Here is a 25,552-nt window from a genome sequence, read left to right as displayed (position 1 = left end):
TATATTCGTATATTTTTCTTCTGGCAAAAAATACAAAGTTGCAGATTTTTGCAGATATGAGCTTGAAACCTATGTAATAGGGTTTTCTGATACGCTGAATCTGACGGTGTGATTTTCATTAAAATTCTTTCACTTCTAGGGGATGTTTCCCCCCTCTTTAAGAAATCAGGTAAATTTTCTCAGGTTCGTAGCCTTTGATGAGTAATACTAAACTTAATAAAATTTATATATTTAGAATCAGCATCATAAGCCCATTCTTTTGATACATTTATTGACATCAAAATTCTGTTTTTAAAAGTTTTTATTACTATTGAGCCATATTGCTTGTTTTTTTGTTTTGTTTTTTTATTACGTATATGTTATTACGTATATGAGGGGGTTCTCCCCTTAGTCAATACCACACTCTTTACGTTAAAAGTTAAGAAAAAATTTAATTCACAATCCCCTGAATCACAAAGGCTGTTTAATTAGAATAGATAGCTCTTTTGAAAGCACTAAAAAAAAACTGTAGCGTAAAAAGTGAGGTATTGACTTGGGGGTGAACCCCCTCATATACGTAATAATTTCTGTTCGTTTTAAGTTCTAATGTTGCCTCTTACTTTCAGTTTAAAAAACTTGTTTTTTTTTATTTAATTTCTGATCGTTTTTTAAATAATGCTTGGAAATCCGGCGCCCCCTTCAAAAAAATGTCCCTTACCCCAAAGAAACAGCCTCCACGGAAAGATTATCCCGAGTACCCCCCTCCTCCAGCCCCCCCCCCCACACCAGAAAAAAATCCTTCCTGAAAATGTCTGTATGCTTTCCAATAACCAATACAATATGTAAGCAATGGGCAAAGTTCATAACTTGCAGCCCTTCCCCTGGAAACTGTGGGGGATTAAGTCATCCTAAAGGACATATTTATTAGATTTTTTACTATGCTGAACAAAATGGCTATCTCAAAATTTTAATTGGGTGACTTTGAGAAAAAAATGAGCGTTGGAGGGGGCCTAGTTGCCCTCCATTTTTTTGGTCACTTAAAAAGGGAACTAGAACTTTTAATTTCCGTTCCAATGAGCTCTCTTACGATATTCTAGGACCACTGGGTCAATACGATTACCCCTGGGGAAAAGAAAAAAAAATAAATAAAACACGCATCCGTGATCTTTCTTCTGGCAAAAAATGGAAAATTCCACATTTTTGTAGATAGGAGCATGAAACCTTTAAAGTAGGGTTCTCTTATACGCTGAATCTGATGGTTTGATTTTCATTAAGGTTCTATAACTTTTAGGAGGTGTTTCCCTCTTTTTTCGAAAATCAGGCAAATTTTCTCAGGCGCGCAACTTTTGATGGGTAAGACTAAACTTGATAAAACTTATATTTTTGAGATTAGAATTAAAATTTGATTCTTTTGATGTATCTATTGGTATCAAAATTTGTTTTTTAGAGTTTCAGTTACCATTGAGCCGGGTCGCTCCTTACTTACAGTTCGTTACCACGAACTGTTTGAAATTTATTTGATGGTGAACCATTGGTACTCATGATTTCCTCATGCAGATTGTTTGCCAAATTAGATTAGATGCACCTTTACTCTACAGCAAATTCTACAGATACACTTTTATCTGAGATCTAACAAGCAGGAAATGTAAATGTAACTCACAAACAGCAAATACAATTTAGGGTTTCTAGGATATCAGTCCGTCGTTAACAAGCTTTTAAATTTCTAAAGTGTTTTAGTAGCCAGGGTTTCGTTCTTCTATGTCACGTTGCGGGGAAAAAAATCGATTTCTTTCATACCTTTGTTGGTATGTTTTTCTTTTTTCCATAGAGCTTTACCCCTCGAGATTTAAAAAGCAAGCCTTTTCCAGTCATTTATTCCATTTTACATTTCACTTTTCTTAATTTCAGGGAAATTAACTGTCGTTTTTTTCATTATTCCTTTTTTTATTTTTGGATTGTATATACTAATTTTACCTTATTACTACTGATTAGTATCATTGATAAAGAGGGGGAGAGAATAGGGGAAAAACCTTTCTAAACAGGGAATTCAACAGTTTTACCACTGAAAGTTAGGTTATGACTTCAATTGCCTTTTAAAAAAAAAATAAGCTTTGGAAATTTGCATGGCTCGACTTTTATAACTTTGAATTACCCAGATCAATTGCAAATAAGACATAATAAATTTTGTTTTGAGGATTGAGGGAGATCACCTAAATAGCATAGCCACCTAATCAAAAAGGAGCTTTTCGAGCATTTATGCAAGATTTACATATAACCAAACTAATATTCAAAGATAGTGTTGGTGAGATAATCTTCATTAGAGCTGCATGATTTTATTTTAGAGCTGGATAAAATCTACATCTGGATAACTCTTTGTGAATACGTTAATAAGCCTATACGATATGTCATACTGGATAAATATTCCTAACATAATCCCTACTAAGACTGGTATAAATTCCCCGCTGTGTAATTGAGACACGCACAAAGGAACTGCAAAACACTGAAATAACCTTGCCATTTAGAAAGATAATTAAGAAAATACTTTTAGTATAACTAAAATGAGCTTTAAGAGAGAATTTGAGGAGAAAAAATTTGTTTTGAGGTCAGAAACGTTGTATTCGATATAGTTGAAAAAATAGATATTAAAGTTAAAAGAGACAGATATCAGACTTAATAAAAAATAGAACCAATAATGAACTTATAATGTACCAAAAACTGACACCCTTAGACTTTCTGGCCTGAAAAAACGATCTAGCGTCTGAGAAAGCGGTCAAGAGTCTGAGAAAAGTCGTTTAGAACCTTAATTTAAAAAATCATAAACAAATAAGTAGAACAACAGGGAAATTTTTATACAAGACAGTGGAACCCAGTTTTAAATGAATATTTTGACCCTACATATAAGGGCCGTCCTCAGCAGAACAGACGAAGAGAATAAAAACAATATAAAAGAAACTTACATTAAAATTCAATCATTAAAAATAAAAGGTTTTTTAAAAAAATGTTTTAAAACAGCCCTAACATCATTACTTCAAGGAAGTTCAACCAGGAATTTTAATATAAGTTTCTTTTATATTGTTTTTATTCTCTTCGTCTGTTTTGCTGAGGATGGTCCTTGGATATAGGGTCGAAATATTCATTTGAAGTTGCGTTCCACTGTCTTGTATAAAAATTTCCCTGTTATTCTACTTATTTGTTTATGATGGAAAGGCAGTGTGGTCTTCGTCGCTATTTGTTTAATTAAAAAAAAAAAAAAAAATCATGTAAGTAACGTAAACTCATGTCATGTCAAATTCATGCCATACTGGATAAACGTTCTTAACATAATTTCTACTAAAACTGGTATGGACTCCCCGCTGTGTAATTGAGACACACACAAACGAACTGTAAATAAATACTGAAATAATCTTGCCATTAGAAAGATAATTAACAAATTGCTTTTTGTATAATGAAAAAGAGCTATAAGAGCGAATTCAATAGAAAAGATTTGTTTTGAGGTCTGGAAAGTTTTAGTTGACATATGAATTATTTATTCCTGAATGCAGGAGAAATTGAAAGGGGGAGGAGGAAGTAGATTGCAAAAACAGAAAGAAAATATTTCTTTAGTATATTAAAATGATCTTCAACTTGTGAGAAATGCCATGCTAAGAGAGTTATAAATTTTGTTGATCTACTAACCAGGAGCGGCTTTCCAGTATTTTTATTTGGGGGGGGGGGGGGCAAGAGCGGCGCATATCTAGATGGTCAAGGGGCATGAGATAAACAATAATTTTTCTTTCTAAATTATTGGGGGGGGGGGCAACTGCCCTCTCTTGACCCCCCCCCCCAACGACGTCCCTGCTACTAACTTCATGATCTATGTTCCAAATATTCCATTTTCGCATGATATCTTGAATAGTGAAATCACATTTGTTTAAGGATGTATGTTTGGAGTCCCAAATAGAATTTTTCATCCTTCAAGGATAAAGAAGGCCTTCCTTCTCTCAGAAACCAGTTCCAAATAAAGAGCTACATGTTTTACCAAGTCTTAAAAATCAAAAAGTTCTCTTACAATTGATAATTGAATTATTTTAACTCTTGCTGAATAAAAATGGACCCAAAAGTTGCCCAAAAACTATTTGTCACTAATTATTTTGATATTTACACACGTAAAATCTTGGGCCAAGAGGAGCATGATTTACAGGACCCCCCCCCCCCATACAAACCATGTTGTTCGGGAAAGGGGGAACAAACTGTTTTTTCCTTATCGGATCAAAACTTAGAGCCTTAAGTACTTAGGCCAATGGTACCCCATTGCTGAAGGTGAACTGGTTAAAGAAAAAAAAATACTAGTTTCCCCAAAGTGGGTCTGGCAAATGGCCAAAAAGGGATATTTTTTTTCCTGGCCACTTCTCATAATAGGGTGGTCACAAGAACTCGAGAAGGGGGCTTATTTGGACGGATATTAAATTTGTAATGTCCTTTCTAAAGACCAAACGTGATTTGAGAGAACCAGTCCTTTCCCGTACCATTTTCTTATGCTCCCCCTCCCCCCAGTAAGGCCCGTGATACTGGATCTAAGTTTTTATATAGTTATTTTATTCAGGAATGTTGTAAGGCCTTATACGAAAATCGCATATCTGCCATGCAATGGGAACAGCTTCGGGGGGGGGGCAAATATGAAACTTTCAGGTACTGAATTTAAAACTTTGGGGAAAGAGAATTCCTGCTTAGACGGTTGGGCAAGAAAATTTCAAATTTAGCGGCCGGGAAAGAGAAAAAGAATTAGACAATTATCTCGGATGCTTAAACAGCTTTAGCTTAAAATGCTTAAAACACTCGGATGCTTAAAACATTGAAAGGAATGGATGGGATTTATAATTGGATTTACGCTAAATAGGATCTATGACCAAATGGATTTATAATATAAATTCAATTAAGTTGCAAAGTAAACCTAAAGACATTATGTGCTGCCAAGCTATCTAATTAGCCCATCTGCAATATCAAGAGAATTGCTTTGGGTATCATGTTGGAAGTTTCAGGGAGCTTTAAGAGGGGTGGGCATATGAAAGTAAATCGAAGAGACAATGTATATCTCGGCTCTCTAGATTGCATTATCAGTTATAGCTTATAGTCAGAACCCATTTTTCCCACAGGCTAAAAACCCGGATGGAACCTGATTTCATCGATCATGTTCAGCTTGTTGTCTGTTAGAACCGCCCACACGCGCAGTGGCGTAGTGGGCTAAAATTTCTGTACCAGTAGGCATCTGAATGTGACATTTTATAGTACAAGGCGAAACATTTAATTGCCACAAGGTAATGAACGCATTTAATATGCGTTTAGCGTTTAATATACTATATGGAGGCTAAAGATTTAATTCTAATTGAATAAATAAAATCGAAAAAGGAAAATTCTTTTTATAGTAAATAAATTCGAATAAGCAAAATTTAAATAGTATAATTTTTATTTTCATTTCAATGCTGTAATAACTAGAAAACAGAATATTTGTAATATATTCGATTTGGTGAAACGCCAGTGACGCAGTAGGCTTTAGATTTTTAAAGTTAGAAAAGGAGGCAGTAGCTAAATTCTTGTTTATAGTGAAATCAAATTTGGCGTGAACGGTCTTGGGAAGAAATAAGTTTAAACTAAATATTTGATATATAATGATATCAACTGCTGAAAAGCCAATCTGTTCAAAATTTAATTTTACTGTATATTCATTTTCAATGTTGTAATAAGTACGTAAGAAAATGTTGGTAATAAAGCGCCATTTTCAGTAAAGTGTCAATGGCGCAGTATGTTTTACACTTTTACAGTTAGGGAAGGAGACAGTACCATGGGCGCCCATAAGCTGAATTCCAGGGGGGGGCAAACTTCGTCTAATTGCTACTTTTAATGCTATATAATATAAATCTCAGAACAAAAATATAAAAATAAGGCCGCATCATACCGCCCGGGGGGGCAAGAGCCCCCCCCTGCCCCCCCATATGGGCGCCCATGGACAGTACCCACACTCTTCCTTGAATTGATCTTTGTTCGTTTCAATCTTGATTCACATGTTTAACTAAAGCTTTATTCTTTTTAAGATTTATTTATTCATTTATATTAGTACAATAGTAAAATTTTTTCCCTGTGATGTGATAAGGTCTTTGTGTTTTTCTTTTGGGTTTTCGTTTTTCGTATGGGTTGTTTTCAAACAACCCATACCTTTTGAACTGTAATGTTGTTTGCTCGAGCACTATCCCGACACATTTACTTCCGCTTCGTGCGATGTGGAACTCTATTTGAGTGCTTTTTGGTGATAAAGAAGGTGTATCAGTGAGAGAGAGATATGTTGAAAGACATATTCTGCCTTTAAATGGAGTGGCACTTGTTAAGAATCCCGTAAACACGCGATGACTGAAGTTTCGTTAATGCTAATGAAATAAAACAAAATAAGATGAAAATATATTAGTTTATGAACAAATTTGGGCTATATATTTGCATATTAGGGGGGGGAGGGTAAAGCATAGATATATTAAAAAGGTAACCTAACCTAGGAACCTTTTTTGCCCCTTCAACCCCAAAAACCTAAAGTTTAATTCTTTGTCACGGAGTGAGCAATGTCTCACAAGAAAGCGAAAACCTGTTTTTCATAAAGCATCTTTGAGATTTCGATGCGATTTTTCTCGCGTGTTTACTGGATTCTAACAAGTACCCGTGGAGTTTCTAAATTTTATTCAGCTTTATTTTTGTTTAAATATGAGTGTGGATTATTGCCACAATACTTCGGCTAGATGTTCGTGGCTGGATGTAATGTCCACGAACACTCAACCAGAACAGCATCCCACATAAGACGACCTAAGACTTCAACACAAAGATCATTATTCTCTATCCGTCACGTTGGACCAGGGTTTTATAACAGTTTACCAAATGAATTATTAGTTGATGAAAATATTGCTAGTTTTAGGAGTAGGTTAAAATCTCTGTGTTTTGAATAGAATAATATTTCATAGCGATTTTTTCTCGAGTGGTTTCTCAGCTGTATGTTTTTTTTTTGTGGTGTTCAGAGGGTGGTAGTGAGAAGACGGGGATAATTAGTTATAGTTTGGTTTTTAATTGATGAGTTCGCACTAAGTTTCAGGAAGTTGTGCCGTGCCTTATTTCTCCTGTTTTCTTTCTTTTCCTTTTTGTTTAGTATTGTTTTCTTTTGTTGATAGTGATGTAAATATCAGGGTTTTTTGAGGGGTGTAAACAAGTTGAAGCCTAGACAAGTTTGCTTCTGGCAGTTGCTGTATTCATTTCTTTATTGTAATTAAAACCCTTGTTAAGTTAAAAAAGAAGAACGAAAACGAAACGGAATACGAAACCAGAAGAATGGAACAACAAGAACAATGCAAGAAGAGATAAGAAAAATAGAAACAATGTTTTTTTTTAAGGAAAACCAAACATGAAAACGCGAAGAAAGGAAGAAAACGAGGACAATAAACAGCCAGTGAAAAAAATTGAAAAATAATGCAAATATTTCGGTAAAGACCTCCGCTTGACCGCCCTCAGTGCAGAATAAAACTGATCAAAATATAAAAACCAAACCTTAAAATAAAAACACCAAACTAAAATTGGACGACCCTTTCTCAGTAACAGTGAAAGGGTAACTCCTTTCACCGTTACTGAGGAAGGGTCTTCCAATTTTATTCCAAAGGGTCACTCCCTCAGAGTGCCGGAGGGTTCGGAGTGGGGAAAGGGGATGGTGCCTGAAGTCACCTTGAGCTAGCCGGATTTTCCGGCATGATCTGATTAACAAACAGAAATTACCATTTGAAAAAATAAGTTTTTTCAACTTAAAGTACAGAACAACATTGAAAAAGACAAAAATTAGTCAAAATAAGAGTGAGGATGCACCCTCCTCAGTCCGTTGATATTTAACCTAACGTCTATATTGCTTTGACAAAGCTTTTTATTCTAATTAAACGGCCCTAAAGTCTTTCTTAAAGATTGGGATAGAAGTCAAACTTTAGCGTAAAGAGAGAGGGGCTAAAGAGGGGGAAGCCTTCTCATATATGGAACAATTTTGTTTATTTAATGTTTTAATACAGATCCTTACTTTTAGTTGAAAAACTTGGTTTTTCTATTTAATTTCATAAAAGGGTTACTGTATTGAAATAAACGATACAATAATTCTCAAAGCATTCTGACTAATGGATAAATTTCCTTGGCTTGGTTTGTTTTGGTCACAGTAGACAGAATATACCAGTAAGCTTATCGCAGATCATTTCTGGTCTTCGTGAACAAAAAGCTCCTCCCACTTATTTCTGCCTTATTTCTGCATTAGCTTGTTTCTGCATTATCTTTATTTACGTTTGTTTCAATGAAGTTTGTTGGAAACAGTCGTAAACAGACTAACCTGCATTCCCGCTAATCTGACTTCGCCTATGTTTATATCTGCCAAAACGGAAATAAAGCTAATGCAGAAACAAGCTAACCCCGGTCCGGGTTTTTATAATGGGTGAGATAGAGAATGATCATACTCCTAATTATATAAACTGTGGTTTTGGTGGACGTTTTTGGGCTGAAAATCTCTTCCTAGTTAATTTATCTACTATGGGTTGCCTCTCCGTGGTAGAATAATATTTGTAGACATGAATATATAATGAGTCAGAGTTAAATAGGCTTGAGACTGTCTGTGCAGGATTTCGACTCTTGTTGATAGAAGAGCAACGACAAGTGCTGAAAACCATGTTGTGACACAGAATGGGCCCAGGATTGCGCAAAGCCTCCATTCATACTGGAGGTCCCAGCGACTTCTTACTGTCCGGTTCAAAGCCGGCTTAAGCGCTTGGGTGTAGAGTTTGGAACCGTCCTGCACTGATATCCGGGACCATAGCTTTTCCCGAGGCCAAACTAATTTCAATGGTTTAAAGAACATGAAAATTGGAACTTGGAATGTTTCGACGGTAAAAAATAACTGTCGTATCGAAATTTCGACTGACGAATTCAGAGATTTGAACTGGACATATTAGGAGTTTCAGAAACTCATATCCCAGGGGTAGGAAGCTTGACATTAGGTGATACAGAATTTGTTTACTCAGGCAGGAAGGATGGTGTACATAGAAAAGGGGTAGACCTCATGATGAATAAGGAAGCTGATAAGTCTTTTTTAGGCTGGGAAGGTATTAATAATAGTATAATTGTCGCTCATTTTGTGACTAAAAAGTTCAGGGTATCAGTTATAGTTGTATATGCCCAAGTAGAACCGACTGACGGAGATACTAGTGACTCAGATGAATTTTACTTACAGTTACAGGACTAAATAGACAGGGTCCTAGGTGGAAATATGGTGTTTTATTAGGAAATTTTAACACCCAGGTCGGTAGATATAGGTATAAATGGTATCCCATCCAAGGTAAGTTTGGTGTAGTAAAAACACAGCTCCAGGTGACCAAAAGGAGAGAGTCCATGCAGTTGTGTAGGATCAAAGGGAGGCCTTCTCGATCTCTCCGTAATCCCATCTAGTCTAGATTTACGTCCATTTTCAGCTTTTTTTCACAGTGTTGCCCAATGCTAATATTTAAAAGGAAACTAACAATATTTAAAACTGTTTTTTAACTATTCCATTCTCTTTGTAAAAAGCTTACCAAGCCTCACTATCAGACAGTTCGTGGTAATGAACTGTAAGTAAGGAGCGACCCGGCTCAATATATAGTAACCGAAACTCTAAAAAATGAAATTTTGATACCAGTAGATACATCAAAAGAATCAGATTTTTATGCTTATTTCCAATATACAAGTTTCATCAAGTTTAATCCTACTCATCAACAGCTACATGCCTGAGAAAATTTGGAGGAAAAAAGGTGGAAACAACCCCTAAAAATCATGGGATTTTAATGAAAATCACACCATTAGCATCAGCGATACCAAAATATACTGCTTTAGAGGTTTCAATCTCCTATGTGTAAAAATGTGAAATTTTGTATTTTTTGCCAGAAGAAAGATCACGGATGCCTGATTATATGTTTGTTTTTATTTTCCAGAGGGTGATCGTATCGGTCCAGTTGTCCTAGAATATCGCGAGAGGGCTCATTCGAACGGAAATTAAAAGTTCTAGCGCCCTTTTTAAGTGACCAAAAAAATTGGAGAGAAACTAGGCCCCCTCCCACGCTCATTTTTTTCCCACAGTCACCCAATCAAAATTTGGAGATAGCCATTTTGTTCAACATAGTCGAAAATCTAATTAATATGCCTTTGAGGATGACTTAATACCCCACAAATTCCGGGTGAAGGGCTCTAAGTTATAAACTTTGCCCAGCGTTTACATATAGTATTGGTTATTGGGAAGTATACAGGCGTTTTCAGGAGGAATTTTTTTCTGGTAGGGGGAGGGGTCGGAGTAGGGGGTATGAGGGAGAATCTTTCCATGGAGGATGTTTCCTTGGGGAAAGAGACATTTCTATGAAGGGGGCGCCATATTTCCCAGTATTATTTGAAAAAGCCATCAGAAATTAAATTAAAAAAAAACAAGTATTTTTCAACTGAGAGTAAGGAGCAACATTAAAACTTAAAACAAGCAGAAATAATAACGGATATGAAGGGGTTCGCCCCCTAGTCAATACCTCGCTCTTTACGCTTAAGTTTTTTTAGTACTTTCAAAAGAACTATCTATTCTAATTAACCAGCCTTTGTGATTCAGGAGTTTGTGATTCGAGCGAAATTCGAACTTTAGCGTAAAGAGCAAGATATTGACTAGGCAGAGAACTCCCTAATATACGTAAAAAAAATACGAATATAGAAATTCGTTACGTAAGTTAATTCGTAAGTTCCGTTAGAACAAAATTTCGAGAAAGCCATTTAACCAAAAAAAGGAAAATTAATAGTCGATATTTGTTTTAATTATTCACGTACGAAGAGCCAAAATCAAAGCTGCATTAATTCAAAAACGTTCAGAAATTAAACAAAAAACAAGTTTTTTTTACTGAAAGTAAGGAGCGACATTAAAACTTAAAGGAACAGAAATTATTCCGTATATGAAAGGGACTGTCCCCTCCTCAACGCCTCGCTTTTTACGCTAAAGTTTGACCCTGTCTCACAACTTTATTTTTTAAAACAATAAAAAACTTTAGCGTAAAGAGCGAGGTGTTGAGGAGGGGACAGCCCCTTTCATATACGGAATAATTTCTGTTCGTTTTAAGTTTAATGTCGCTCCTTACTTGCAGTTAAAAAGCTTGTTTTTTTGTATTTAATTCGAAAACAAATTGCCTTGTTTTACTGTGGCAACGGTCTGTTTTTCTCTATCTCTATGGAAAGCTGTTGTGTTGTGAACCATACAAGATGTCTTTTGCTTTTAGGACCTTCTGTAAATTAATAGTGGTTATTTTTCAAAAATAGTGGTGGAGGCCTATTTTTTTCTAAAAAGGTGGTAATCCACAGATCTCGGAACCTAGGCCTTGCAAAACATTTTCACCAGCAATGATAATCTCTCTAACCGCTGGATTCACTTTATTTTAGTATTGCTTAGAAACAAAATACTCCCGTAAAATGAAATATGGATAGAAAAATCTAGATAACTAGTCTATGCATTTGATCACCTATTTTACTTCAAAAATAAAGAATTACAATAATCCTAAGAAAAAATTTACTGTCAACTATGCGACCTTTAGCAAAATAAAATAAATGCCAATAAACCAGGATTTCACGTAAACACTTTGCAACGAGACTGTCTATTGAATGATACACATATACAGCTTGTTGTTATCAATCTGTATTGATAACACCAATTGGTACATATATACACATATACATCTTATACAGATTGATGTTATCAACATTTAGGTGATTTTTAAATTTCTCTTGGTGCTACAAAATGGAACCGTAAGGAACTAAGGATGATTTTTTGATAATCTTGTCACCTTACTGTAATTGCTTGCGGCTAAAAAAATTATTTTATTCAAGATAAATCAATTAAAATTGAGCCAAAATAGATTTTTTTTTTTTGTTTTTTTTTTTTTTTTTTTTTGTGTGATACATGGAGGAAATGCAAATTTTGAAGTTTGGACAGGTGAAATGAATGCTGGTAGCCAGAGAATAAAATGTTGCGTTAATTTCCGTTATCTGGAAGTATTTCCTGTTGAGTCACTGAGGTTTCATATGTCTATCTCATCATATCGCATTTGTAGTGCTTTGAGCAATCAATAATCGTCATTCCCGCGGTTTTCAGGACAAATTCTTCGAAAAAACCTTTATACAGAAATTATCACATGGACACTAGTAGGGGAGCAAAGCTCCCCGAGTTACAAGGGCACATTTAGCAATGCATATAAATAGGAGAATCAAAAATATTACCACTTAAATCTCGATTAAAACAAAGTTCTGTGTAGCACTTGTTCCATTCCCTCGAAACTTACCGGCAATGCTCGTTGTGCCCAGTCTATTATGTTCGTTTGTGCAGGTAGGTATTTGAACATACTCATTTAAGAGTATACTGCAAAAGATCGTAAGCCATAAGATGGACACTATCACCCCTCACCACCAATATTGTAGGCGTGGTCCAAAAATATTCCCGGGAATCAATGGGAAATATGGACTAATTTCTACACTCTCTCCTAACCTTTCAACTATATGTAATTGAAGGCTTACAGAGACTTGGCAAATTAGGGCGTAAAAGAAAACTTTTTGAAGTTTCAGACACGGTCCAACCACCTACAAAAAGATCCAATTGACTAATGTATAATGCCTGATGCTCAATTATGCAAGCATCAAATGAATAAACTCAGTAGATGAAGCTTTAATATAAATTGTGTATGTTAAACTTTTTTTTTCTATGGAGTATGTATATCTTTAGGAGTGAACATGCCACCTCGTGCCGTGGTGCCACTTTGCTGCAGAAAAATCTTTTTTGCTACTTAAAAAAGACATTAAAACTTTGAATTTTCTTTCTATTGATCCTTATCTCGATATTCTAGAACCAGTTGCTCGATAGGATCACCCATGGAGAAAACAACCAAAAATAAAACACTCATTCGTGATAATCCTTTTCAGAAAAGAGGGTTTTATACTTCAGAGTACTCTGATATTCTGAAAACTCGTTCGTTTGGAGGTTTTTCCCCTTTTCGAAAATAGACTAAATTTTCCCATGTCCTTAACTTTGTTGAGTACCCTTAAACGTAATGAATTTAAACACTTTCAATCACGATAGAAAATACTGACGAAAATCACACAACCCTTGCCATCATACAAAAATCAAGAGAAGATAATGAGGAATTTGTGAAGACAGTTAATAACAAAGTTGTAGAATTTATTCGAATATTTCGGCTATATATTCAATATTAAATTCTATATATGAAAATTAAATTCTACCTCTCTTCTATATTTATTTGAAGGCTCGTGGAAAGTTAGAAAAACACATCCTTTTTGGCATCTTGCACCCCGCCCTATAGGTAAAAATGAGTCAGTGACCCTTGAAACCATGTGTTTATTTAAAACATCTTTTTGTTAGAATTCTCCGCCTTTTAGTATTTTGCCTAGAGTAGTTGCATCGAATTTAACCTGATCCCAATAAAAATCAATAAATACAAGCCTGCCATGTGCCGAGTGCTGTGGTTTGGCCTTGAAATCGGCTGCATAATTTTTTTCTTAAAACTGGCATATTGAAATTTCTGGCTGCAAAAACGATCTAAATAGTTCACAACTATAAGGAAGAATTCGTATTATTTCCAGGGTGCCTGTAGAGAACCTATGGTTACGCCATGACATTAACATTGTCTGCGGTCATATGAGTGGCGTCATATTTATGAGTGCACTTCAAGAGCATAAATTATATCATTTCCGCTCCGGGAGTGGTCGCATCATTTTTATTATCTATGACGCATGCACAATTACACAAGATGAACTGCTTTGCAGAAAATTACAATTGAATAAGTAACAGGTTATTTTAACGTCTGTAAAGGTTAGAAGGAGGAATTAGTTATTTAGAATCTATTACTCGTGCAAAACTACACAAAATGACAAATGACTCCGAACAGCTAAAAAAAAACAACAACATAGAACAAGAAACAGCGATAAATCAAACTGAATTGCGCCAACACGTATTTTAGATATTTCAGACGGCATAGGCATTATTAGACATGGTTTTGAATTAATCCCAACAGCTGAAGCAAAAGGCAGGGAAAAAAGTCAGAGGTAATGATGCACAAAAACGAAGTGCAAGCGAGATCTGCGGCTAGAAGACATTTGACAACCAGTATCACAAAGAATACGTTGAATTATAAAAGAAATCAGCGGTTAAAAGAGAAGCAACAGTGAGAATCACAACAAGTTCCAGCAGAAAACAAATACGGTATAACGGACAATTTTAATTCACGCCAGAATTTCTTAACTCAATTATTATTGTTTATTTGACAACTCATGACTAAAACCAAAAGAATAAAGAATGTATAGACTCCCTTTAAACGATAAAACATCTTTTCGTTAGAATTATATGCCCTTTTAGTATTTTTCCCAGGGTGGTTGAATCGGACCTAACCCGACGCCATAACATCTTCAACTCATTTTGATCCTTGATATTTCAGCACCTGATGGAGGTGGATTGGGCGTCACCCCTCATAAAGCTTATTACATTTCACCCTTCCTGCCTATCAAAATTCCTGCTGCAATAAAGCCGCATTGCCATATTGCTACTACAAATCAACTGTAATATTTTAGAGTCATGTGACTTCGGCTTATTCATCTTTTGATTTTAGCGAAAAATAAGTGACTCATAGCATCTATCTGAGTGCTGGGCTCAAAACACTCGGTCTTCTGTCTCATTTACAAGCTCCTAATTCCACTTTGCATCAAAGTTTGTACAAACTGAGCCGAATCTAATCATACCGTTCCAACTGCTTCGACCTGCAGTAGTAACAATTGCGAGCGATTGGATAAACAACAGATACAAACTTTGACTATTAGTACGACATATGATCCTGTAACAGATTTTTTCCATTTTTAGAGGCAACCCTATAGCGCTGCCTATACTAAGGGTCATAAGGCTTTAATGTTTGGTTATTTATTTATTTATTATTTTTTTCCCAGAGGTACTTCCTATGGAAGGGGTGGTCGTATAAACTTCGGAGAGGGCTCGATTGAAATTCGGAAGTTCTAGTACCACGCCCTTTCCACGCCCTTTTTCCCCCAAATGAATCCGATAAAAATTTTGAGATAGCCATTTTGTTAAGAAATAGTTCATAAATCAGATAAATAAAATTCTGGGGTCGACACAACCTCCCAGGGAGCAAGTTATGTAAGTTTTTCCTAAGGGGCATATATGGTTCTTACGGAAGGAGTGCTGGGAAAAACTTCAGAGGGAACTCATTTGATTGGAAATTGAAAGTTGTAGTTTACTTTTTAAGAGTAAAAAAATATCAGAGGGAAACTGTGCCCCCCACGAACTTTTTCCCCATACCCATTCAATAAAAATTTTGAGATAGTCATTTTTTTTTTAAATAGTTCAAATATCAGATAACAAAACTCCAGGGTCATCACAACCCCCCCCCCCCTCAGATCACGGGGGCAAGTGTTTGAAGTTATGCCCCAGGACTATAAAAGGTTTTTATGTAAGGGGTCGTCGTACAAACTTCAGAGGTAGCTCATTCGATTGAAAAGTGACAGTTCTAGTTACCTTTTTAAGAGTCAAAAGTGATCGGAGGGTAGCTAACCTCCCCACACACACACGGCCTTTTTCCCCTAAATGTATCCGATCAAAATTTTGAGATAGCTAGTTTGTTTGAAATATTCCAACGATCAGAAAAAAAACTTCGGGGTCAACCCCCTTCCTCCATAGCCCATGGGAAGGGTTGTAACTTATGCCCCGGGGGTATACAAGGTTTTTATGGAAGAGGTAGTCGTATAAACTTCGGAGGGGCAAAGATGATTATAAATTCAAAGTTCTAGTTCCCTTTTTAAGAGTAAAAGTAATCCAATGGCACTTTCCCCACGAACCATCTTTTCCTTAAATGTGTCCAACCGAATTTTTTACATAGCCATTTTGTTCAAAATAGACCAAAGATCATATAGCAAAAACTCCAGGCAAAAAATTGCCCCCCCCCAGAACCTGGGGGTTATTGTTGCAAATTATACCCCAGAGTCATATAAGGTTTTTATGGAAGGATGATAGCATAAACTTTGGAGGGGGCCCATTTGATTATAAATTACGGTGAAATAAAATTTTTAACTGAGAATCTTTCAACAATGAATATAATTATATATCAAATATCCGGTATGATTTTATTTGTACTTTCCAAGACTGTTCAAGACACATATATTCTTCAGTAAAGCGCCAATGACGCAGTAGGCTCTTACAGTGAGAAAGGGAAGCAAAACCCAAACTCTTGTTTTTAGTGATTTTGGTTCGTTTCAAGCTTGATTTGCATATTCAATTTAAGTTTCACTCGTTTTAAGATTTATATATTCATTTATATTAGTACCTATTGTATGTTTGTTTGCTATGATTTTTTATTTAATTTCTATTCGTTTTGGGTTTCATTTATGGGTCAGTAGTAAAATAGTTTTGTCCCTTCTAAGCTTGATTTGCATATTCAACTTAAGCTTTACTTGTTTTAAGACTTATTTATTCATTTATATTAGTACCTATTGTACGTTTTTTTGCTATGACTGTTTATTTAATTTCTGTTTATTTTGGGTTTTATTTATTCTTTAATAGTAATTTCTGGTCGTTTTGAGTTCGAGTTATTGTAGGCTTCTAATGCCTCTAATGGTAAGTTTAATATGGCCTTTATTTTTCTTTAAAAAAATACTTTTTCGGAAAGTTTTTTTACCAAAAAGTTGAAAATGATTAGTGTTTGGCAAGAAAGTAACAAAAATATCCGTTTAGACAATAGTGCACATAGCTGTATAATAAGGCTTCATTTCGGTAATTAGTACATAAAGTTATACTGGGTGGGATTTGGGTTTTTATTACTCCAAATGCTTACTCCCAGTTATGGATGATTTCTTCTAAATCCTATCAAGCAGAATTTACCTCTGCAAATCCGACAAGTGGTGAACCTCATCTAATGAACTCTAAACCCATTTCAGCACATTACGAAAGAAACAATTCCGTTTTCTACACAAAAATAATATAGTGGATACTGTAATACAGAATGATAAAATATAGTTAAATACTATCATATAGTATTTAACCATCACTGATTAGCTGAACATCGTACCTCATTTTCTTATGCTCGGAGCTGGGATAAAACCCCTTTCTATGAACCACCTGTGATCTGATTCCTAGCAGGTTAAGCACTGGAGTTTCCTTTACCTTAGATAGACGAAATAATAATTAAAAAAAAAATCACAAACTTCGGCGCATTAGAGTTTCTTTATTGGTTCTTGGAAACCGATACCTATTCCAAAACATGTCAGAGATGAGAAGCATAGCTAGTTATCAAGTTTACGAAATTGACGGTGCACACGGAAGACGATGGACAAGAACCGTGCTGGACTTGTCATAAAAAAATGAAAGGCGTATAAGACAGAAAAAAAAATAAGATAGGCTACAGTGTTAAATTTAACTAGATCTACTTTTGTCTAAGGAAAGCTTTTTAGCTAAAGATAAAAATATTGAAATTTTCTCTTTTTTTTTAAAACGTTTTTTATTTGGAATCTTATTGGTAAAGCATACTTTTAGACAAGACCTTAGCTGAGGAAGTAGCTAAATTTGAAGTGTTTCAGTCTTTTCTTAGCGGGGAAAATCGAGTCGGAAATTTGGACCCACCAGGAAGACTATTTCCTCAAAACTGTTTCTATTTAAACTAAAATCTAAGCATTAGATATACTAGGATCTAAAATTTTCTCCTTGAAATTTCAGCTTTATTGAGCCCCTGCTTTGTGCTGTTCCTAAAACCATAAGAAAAACAAGTTTTGTCCATTTTTGGGTTTAAAAATCGATACAATCCACATTTTGTCAAAAAGTATTTTGTATTTTAGTTTGGCTTGTCGCAGTATGCATGTCTTGTAAGTTATGTGCCAATCAGAGATTAAATAAATTTTGGCCTATTTTGGGTTCCAAAGATAAATACAACAGCTTTTGTCTTCAACGAGGTCTCATAGTCTTATTCTCCATCCCCTGTAAGTCTAGCCAATCTGAGAAACCAGAATTTATTTCCGAGATTCCAGGCATTACATATCAATACAAACTACATGGCCTGTCTGTCTACAAGTCTATCAGGCCTATGAGAAAGGGAAAAAAACTTGACCCGTCTTTGGGAGTCTTGAACTGATAAAACTTAAAAAAGTTTCAAGTGTGTTTTCTACCTAAACTACCGTAAATTTTCAACTCCATGACTGGAGCCATTTTTGAAATACTTGAGATATGGTACTATGATAGTCTGGATACAGACAGTGTCTTTTGATTTAGTTTTACCCTTTCCTCTCAGGTGAGTTTATTCAAGTACACGTTTCAAATCCAAAGTACACTTTCGGTAAGCTTTGGGAGTCTCGATCTTATTTTAGTTTAAACTTAAAGAGATGGGGAGGGGCAAACCAATCCACTCTGGATCAATTCGGAAGCCTCAAACGTACATCGCCTCCTCCCTACCCCTCTCTTCCACAAATAAGTAATGACTGGCTGGGGAATTAATTATTAATTCCTTCCTCCCCTCTTACCAACATCCCCCCGGACTCAAAAACTTTGACTCCTCAATCAAATTAGCTCCTTCCAAAGTTTCTACGACCATCTCTTCAATGCAAAGTGACTGGAGGAAAAAAAAGAAAAAATGTTGCTTACCTACAAGGACCTGCTTTAACACACAATATGGATAAAAAATATCTAGACAAACCGTTTTGACTAAGTTTTCTGCTTCTAAATGTTTAATACGGTTAAGCGTAACCAGCGATATAGATAGTTTCAGTGATATTATATTAGCATGTTTCTTTCACGATAAATTTTTCATTTTTAATGAATCCCAAATACTTTTTTGACAACCTGTCTTTATTTTCTTTCCATGTGCATTGAATACCAGATTTACGTTAGCAGTACTTATCGTTCAATATATAGTAAACAGTGCAGTAAATACCACAATGTTAGTCATAATCAAAATCAAGTCAAATGATTATAAACACTCCATTCCATGAATTGGAGAAGCGCTGTTTTATTCAAAGCTGAGCTTACTGAAAAAAGTGAGCTAGGGACCGCTCGAAAATACTACAGAGATAAGGTGCTGGCATTCATGTATAATTCTCATTCCATGGCTGAAATTTTGAATAATGATATATTAAGACGTCGAATTCTTAATATATTAAAAGTAACAGAAGTAACCCATCAATAATTCTGCCATTCAAACGACATATGGTGAGAAGATTTAGGGATGTAAGACCCACATATAACCCTCATATAAGGGCATGTTTTCCCCTTGTTTTAATTAATTTCTGTTTGGTTCACAAATCCCTTTATAGTTTCTAGCCCCCCCCCCCCAAGTGTGTTAGTGGACCACAGTTTAGAAATTTTGTTCTAAAATGTAAAACTTATTATTACCTACATCAATTAACTGATTTTATGTAATTTCAATAACTAATTTAATCAAATGATTATCTGTTTCGGAGCTTTGAAGCAACTAATATTAAGTTTATTCCCCAAGATAGGTTAAAATGTGATTTTTCTCAAGTTAGAACTCTTCTCTAAAATCTACTACTCTAATAATCCTCTGCTTCTTCTTTACCAATAAAAATTTTAAATTCAATTTAAAAAAGCCAAGCTTTATTTGTAAATGCTTGTTTATTTATCTATTTTACTAAAAATGCTTTTCAGCGACACGTGTCGGTTGATAACTCTCAAAGCTTTTTCTCAAAGCTATTTAACTGCCACCTACTTAAAAAGATTGTTAGACTGTTTAGCTAGATCTGCGCTATTAACTAATTTTTTTATTTACCTGATGGATAATCATTTCCATAAATAATGTTTTAAAAAAAGGGGGAAATGCCTTAATATTCCATGATTTGCATGTTCCCTTAACAATTTAATGGAAGAAGCTGTGCAAGCTCAGCTCTGATGCTGAATAGAGCGATAGAGGATTCAAATTGGAAAAAGATGTTAGAGAAAAAGGTTTCAAATTAACAGGGAGATTTTGAATTCTCAAATAACTAGGATTTGACTTCAAGCCTAGTTAATGTTTTATCTTGCACAAGAAGTAAATTCTCTCAGCTTATCAAACGATGAAAAGGAAGTTCGCTATATGAAATTACAAAATTCCTGAAAATAATTTTTCATTAAAAAACAAATACTACTACTACTACCATTGGCTCACTGCAGCACCATGCAACCTGAGGCAAACACAGCTACACACGATCCTACCTTAACCCAATATATTCAAAGCCTCCCTCTTTACACCCTCCCAAGAAGTTATCATTTCTATTAAATATTCCCTTACGACATCCCCCTCCCCCAATTTGGGGACCATCTGCTTTTCGTTCAGCCCTAGACGGTTGGCCGACAAGGACAATCTTTGACAATCTGTCATCCAAAAAACTAGTAGGACATCTAATTTCTAAATTTTTGCCTCAAATAATTCTAAATTAAAATAATGCATAGTAATTAAAAAACCTACAAATAAGACAAGGAAAATAAAATAAAATTCGAGCTGGAAATGTCTTTAGGGTTCTAAACCTAACAAGTTGCATGCTCGCAGTTTTTTAACAATTTAAGCGGCAGTGTATAAAATATACTGACCTCACAATAAAGAAAAGGTAAAGAAAGGGGTAAAAAAAAAAAACAACAAATAATTAAGTATTTAGTAGAATAAAGAACCCTTTAAATGCTCATTTTGATTTTTAATGTACATTTCATAATTTGATTGATTTTAATGTGATTTTTACGTACATAATGTATAAAGCCCTTATATTTGTGTGTTCATTAACAACTTTTATGTTTTCAAATAAAAGATTGGATCTTTGTAAAGATAAGACATCCACTGGTTTTAAATCATTACTAAGTTACCAATTTCTTTTTTTTTCAATTTCATGCTTATATTTCATGGTCATTTATTTTTATGGAGTTAATCGAAGTTGCATTTCAGCTGTTTATTTCTGTTCTGTATGTGATAAGGCTATGAGGTTAAATAGTTATGAGTTGTATAAAAAGAAGTCACAAAAGCAACAATTTTGCTTTGGTTGGTTAACGCGGAATAGAACTGCTTTCTTGGAGATACATAAATAATTTTGTAAGATAAATTTCAATTCAATGGGGATGGATATTTGGATTTAGGCGTGGAATCGGGTGTGGGGGGGGGGGTTGGGTATTTGCCGTCTAATCGCTTTTGACTAGGGTGCTAGCCCTCTCAATTCCCAATTAAATTTTGTAAGATAAATAGAAATGTAAGATAAATCCCGCACGTAATCCACATGAGATCTGCAGGTTCATAAGAGGCAAAAGGATGTAGAGGATAGCCTCACAGATACCTAGTGAGAGTTAATTTATCTATTATCTTACGAGAAAATCCCCCCCCCTTTGATCCTGTATTGGTACACTGATTCCTGTTATAAAAAAAAAGAAGATAAGGGTGAAGGCAGTGCTACTGTTATAGGCCTATAACAGTTTCTTCTGTTCTTTGTAAGTTGCTGAAGATATTAGTTATTGGAGTAGGCATTAATCCGTCCGACATTGCTTTGTTTATCACTATCATCATGATCTTATAAACTTCAGTGTATGCTAATGTGACTGAAGATGATATTAGTCTTGAGGATTCATAAAGACAAAAATATATGCCTTTGAAAGCCAGTAAGTAAAATTATTTCAACGCCGCGCTTTGCAAACGCAATATATTGTGTTTTTTCAAACATGTAGGAAAAAAGTAGATAATTTGGTATTTTTAAGCACCTCCTACGTCTGGGACTATTTTCGTAGTACGTAAATACCCTATGACTTTTGTTATTCTTCCAGGTTCGAGTCCTTGTGTCACCAATTATTTTGTTTGGAATTAGGGTCAGTGGTGTGACTTTGTGAGCTAAGCCGAAGTCAACTCAGCATTAAATGAAAGCCTGGAAAAATCTTGGGAAAATAGAGAGGAAGGGTGTGTGACATCCAAGAATGAGTGTTCCCCAGATCACTCATTCTTAGCTAAAGGGCGAGGATATCAGCACCACCGCTAAGGAAACGGCACCGCCAGTGCCATATCCATTACCTTGCTAACCTGTTAAGATGCGGATATTTGTCAAAATTTTGACCTAAGGCCTGCCTCCAAGTTTTGAAATTTCATGTTTACAACCGTTAAAATGACCGTTTTGACGTCATTGGTATGTGTTCTTTCTATTGTATTATTCTGTTGCATTATAATACCAAGGATACAATGGAACAACAAATACAAACTAGCTGATGAGGAGTTTTTAGGGGAGTATGAGTAGAAATAAGGAGACGCACATGCGTTACATGAACATGCACAAATGCGTGTTATACTTCCTATTCCTTTTTTCTGATAGTTCATATTTATGGTATAATTTATTTGATTTGATTTCAAAGTTGCATTCTTTAACAATCAGAATGAAAAAAATCATGTGGTGATAACAAAGTATTTTTATTTTTATAGACGTATGAGAATAATATATTATAAATAAAATCAAGAAGTTTCTCATTTCTAAATAAAAAAAAAATTAAATACTATCAAAGGTTCAATAAGAGAATATAAGTCCAGACCTTATGCAGGAACAGCCCAGGAATCCCAGCTAATTTGCAGTTTGTTAAAGACTAACGTCAATAGTATATTTTTTGTTTGGTGAACATAATTTTTTTATACCTGTTGCAAACAGTTGGCTACAAAAGTATGGTAATGTACCAATTACCTGCAAACTACCCTAGTGCTCACGCTGTTTATCGGGATGCTATCTACCACCAGACTGCCAAGTTATTCTTAGTAAAACGCCTAGTTTTTAGCAGTTTGAGGGGTTAGGCGTAAGTGATTTATTGATGATATTCACTTTAGAGTAATTAAAAAAGATGACAGTTTTGTTTAAATATATACAAGATCTACAGAGTGTACACTCAACTATGGTATATACCCAAACTTCTCCAATTTAGGTTGATTGGAAGTGAAACTACATTTATTTAAAGTCAAAACCATATTTGTAGGAAATAAATGTTTTATTTCCGCACTGCAATTTAAGTACTGAAACATGTTTAAAACTAAAACCTAACACAGTGTTGCCTATGCCCTTGAAATTCGACCAGATTTGGCTTGTAGTTTTAATACTACATCCATTGAAAAAATGTATTTGGACTAGGTGCAATTGTAATATGGGTACTGCAGGGTGTCAGAGCGTGTCTTATTGCATAGCTTCTTTTATCATGAACAATATATTAGTTCATGCTCTTATCTCCAGAGAGGGTGATGAGTTGGAGGCATCTCCAAAAAAAGGGATTTGTGCTAATCACCCCCTTAGAAAATAGCGAAATCTATAAAATCCAAAATTCATTTTAGCATTTCAGAATTTTTTTTTTACTAAAAAAAAAAAACTCCAAGGAAAGACCTCTTTTTATTACCTCCAAGAACTATGGGGTTGCTCAAGAAAACTAATAATTAGTTGACATTGATTTTTTTTTTACTTTTACACCATTTTGTTTCTACAATACTTATCTACGAGTAAAGAAGATATTGATAATTCAGATCTCCTTATTCTTCGGCTAATATTTTCTTTCAGTTAGAAAGTGACTACTTAAAGAGCCAGCTAGACGATGATTATAAGAAAAAAGATTACAACCTGTTCTCTTTTGCGAGAACCACAACTCACAAGGGATGTTTTTTCACCCTTTTCAAAACACAAAAACTGATGTCCTCCCCCCATAAAAAATAAATAATGTTCCTGAAAGTTCCCAATTTACTCCTCCTGCTTTGGGACAAAACAGTCAGACTCACCAAAACTACTTATGAAATTCGTCACTATTTTGATTAGACCTACTGACCGTATAACGAGAAATGATCACTTGGCTTCAGGCCTCAGGTACAAGTTTTATAACGGTTCTAAATTGTTTTCAAAGCTGAAGGTTCAAAGCAATACGTCTTACTAAACTTTTTCTGTCGTTGTTTTTTTGTCACATTATCTTTCATATTATGAAAAACTTTATAATTAGATACAATAATATTAGTTTATAGAAGAAGAGCCAAATAAGCTACCATTCAGTGGCAGCCAAAGGTGCCCCTTTGGAAATCCAAAGGGGCACCAAAATTATACACTTTAAAAGAAAACATTCAAGTTTTGGCTGAATCTTTCCCCAAAGCAGAGATCTCATCTAAAAAGATCTTTTGTCTGAAAAATGGCTGTTACACTAAGAAAATAAAATATATTGCAATAGAAAGATCCAGTTTTCAAGAAAATGAATCTTTCCTCTGAAACTTTTGATCTTAAAATATAAGAATTCATTCTTTTGAAGCTCAATTTGGATGCTATGTAGGCTATATTGATCTGAAAGCCGGCTGTGTTAAATCGAGGGATATTAAACCCAAATTGTTCATTTTACAGAAATAGAATACAAAATTTGAAACCTTTAGCTACTAAATTGGCTCGTAGATAATTTCGGAGACCACACTGCCTTTCCATGACGAAAAAATAAAAGTTCAATATAGGGATAAAATCCTTTTTAATAGACAGTGTATACACTGTCTATTAAAAAGTATTTTATCCTTATTTTGAACTTTTATTTTTTTAAACTGGCTCGTACGTGAAGAAAAAGGCAGTAAATGCGACTAAGTGTCCAGAATATGTATATACTTATAGGTTTTCTTTGCCTTTTAAAAATGGTATGTACATCAAACAAAACAGGCAATAGGTAGAGAAAAGTGTTAGGAATTATAGACAATATTACTTTTGAAATATTAGCCTATATCTAACAGTTGGAGATGAGTGAAACCCAATGCTACCACTGGATTTAACATCGCGAAAATATACATAATTCATGTCTAGATCACTCTTGACGCAACTTAACTTAACTTGCTTCGATATTGGATAGCCGGGGTGCAGATAAAACGAAGCCCATCATCGCTAATGATCAGTCTATGTCAAATTCTAGTGTTTCAAATAGTGCCCAAACGTTTTCCCCACATATTTGTTCTCATATATATTCATTTTTTACTAGGTTACAGCTACCCCTGCAACCAAGATTCATGAATAAAATGACGTACTTGAGAGGGAATGGGACTTAATATTGGCTTGAGGAGCCCTTCTTGAACTTTCAATGTTAAGCCAGGTTTTGTTGGCTTTGGTGGAGAATCTCCAAAACTTGATGATGAACTTGAATAAATTCGTTCTGTGCCCGCACTTCCAGCTCTATAGGCACTAATGCTAAGCTTCATTTGTAACTTGACACCTGAAATAGAAGAATGTGTAGGAGAGGAGCATTTATTACAGATTGAAATATGTAAAAATGATTTAAAAATCTCAAAAAGGAGGTTCTGGCCCATTATTTAAGAAAACACGGTATTTTTTCCCGGTTGAAAAATATAGACACTGTTAGATAGTTTAATTATTATCCGAAGGGGCAATCAAACCAGCTGTTAGATATTATCGGAAGCGTGTCCGTTACAGTGGAAACCGAATCTTATAGCAACGAATTTCAGTAGCAAAAGAGATTGCACCACGACTAAGTGCTTTCTTAGTCGTT

The 25,552-nt window shown here is 34.9% G+C and overlaps 1 protein-coding gene across 1 annotated transcript in view; it reads right to left on the bottom strand.

Annotated features, from left to right (window-relative positions):
- LOC148954504 (uncharacterized) overlaps positions 1-25,279 on the bottom strand; it is a 548,520-nt gene extending 523,241 nt beyond the window's left edge. Inside the window, exon 1 of the mRNA XM_089086303.1 lies at positions 25,074-25,279. Coding sequence (XP_088942429.1) covers positions 25,074-25,244 — 171 coding nt within the window. The 5' untranslated portion in view covers positions 25,245-25,279. The remainder of the gene's footprint in view (positions 1-25,073) is intronic.
- Between the last annotated feature and the right edge of the window lie 273 nt (positions 25,280-25,552).

Source organism: Artemia sp. Qi Xiang Cuo, chromosome 3 (assembly GCF_049724085.1).
Source record: "Artemia sp. Qi Xiang Cuo chromosome 3, ASM4972408v1, whole genome shotgun sequence".
In the NCBI taxonomy this organism is placed as follows: domain Eukaryota; kingdom Metazoa; phylum Arthropoda; class Branchiopoda; order Anostraca; family Artemiidae; genus Artemia; species Artemia sp. Qi Xiang Cuo.
The sequence above is the reverse complement of the archived record's forward strand: the minus strand, read 5'-3'. Positions and strand labels throughout refer to the sequence as shown.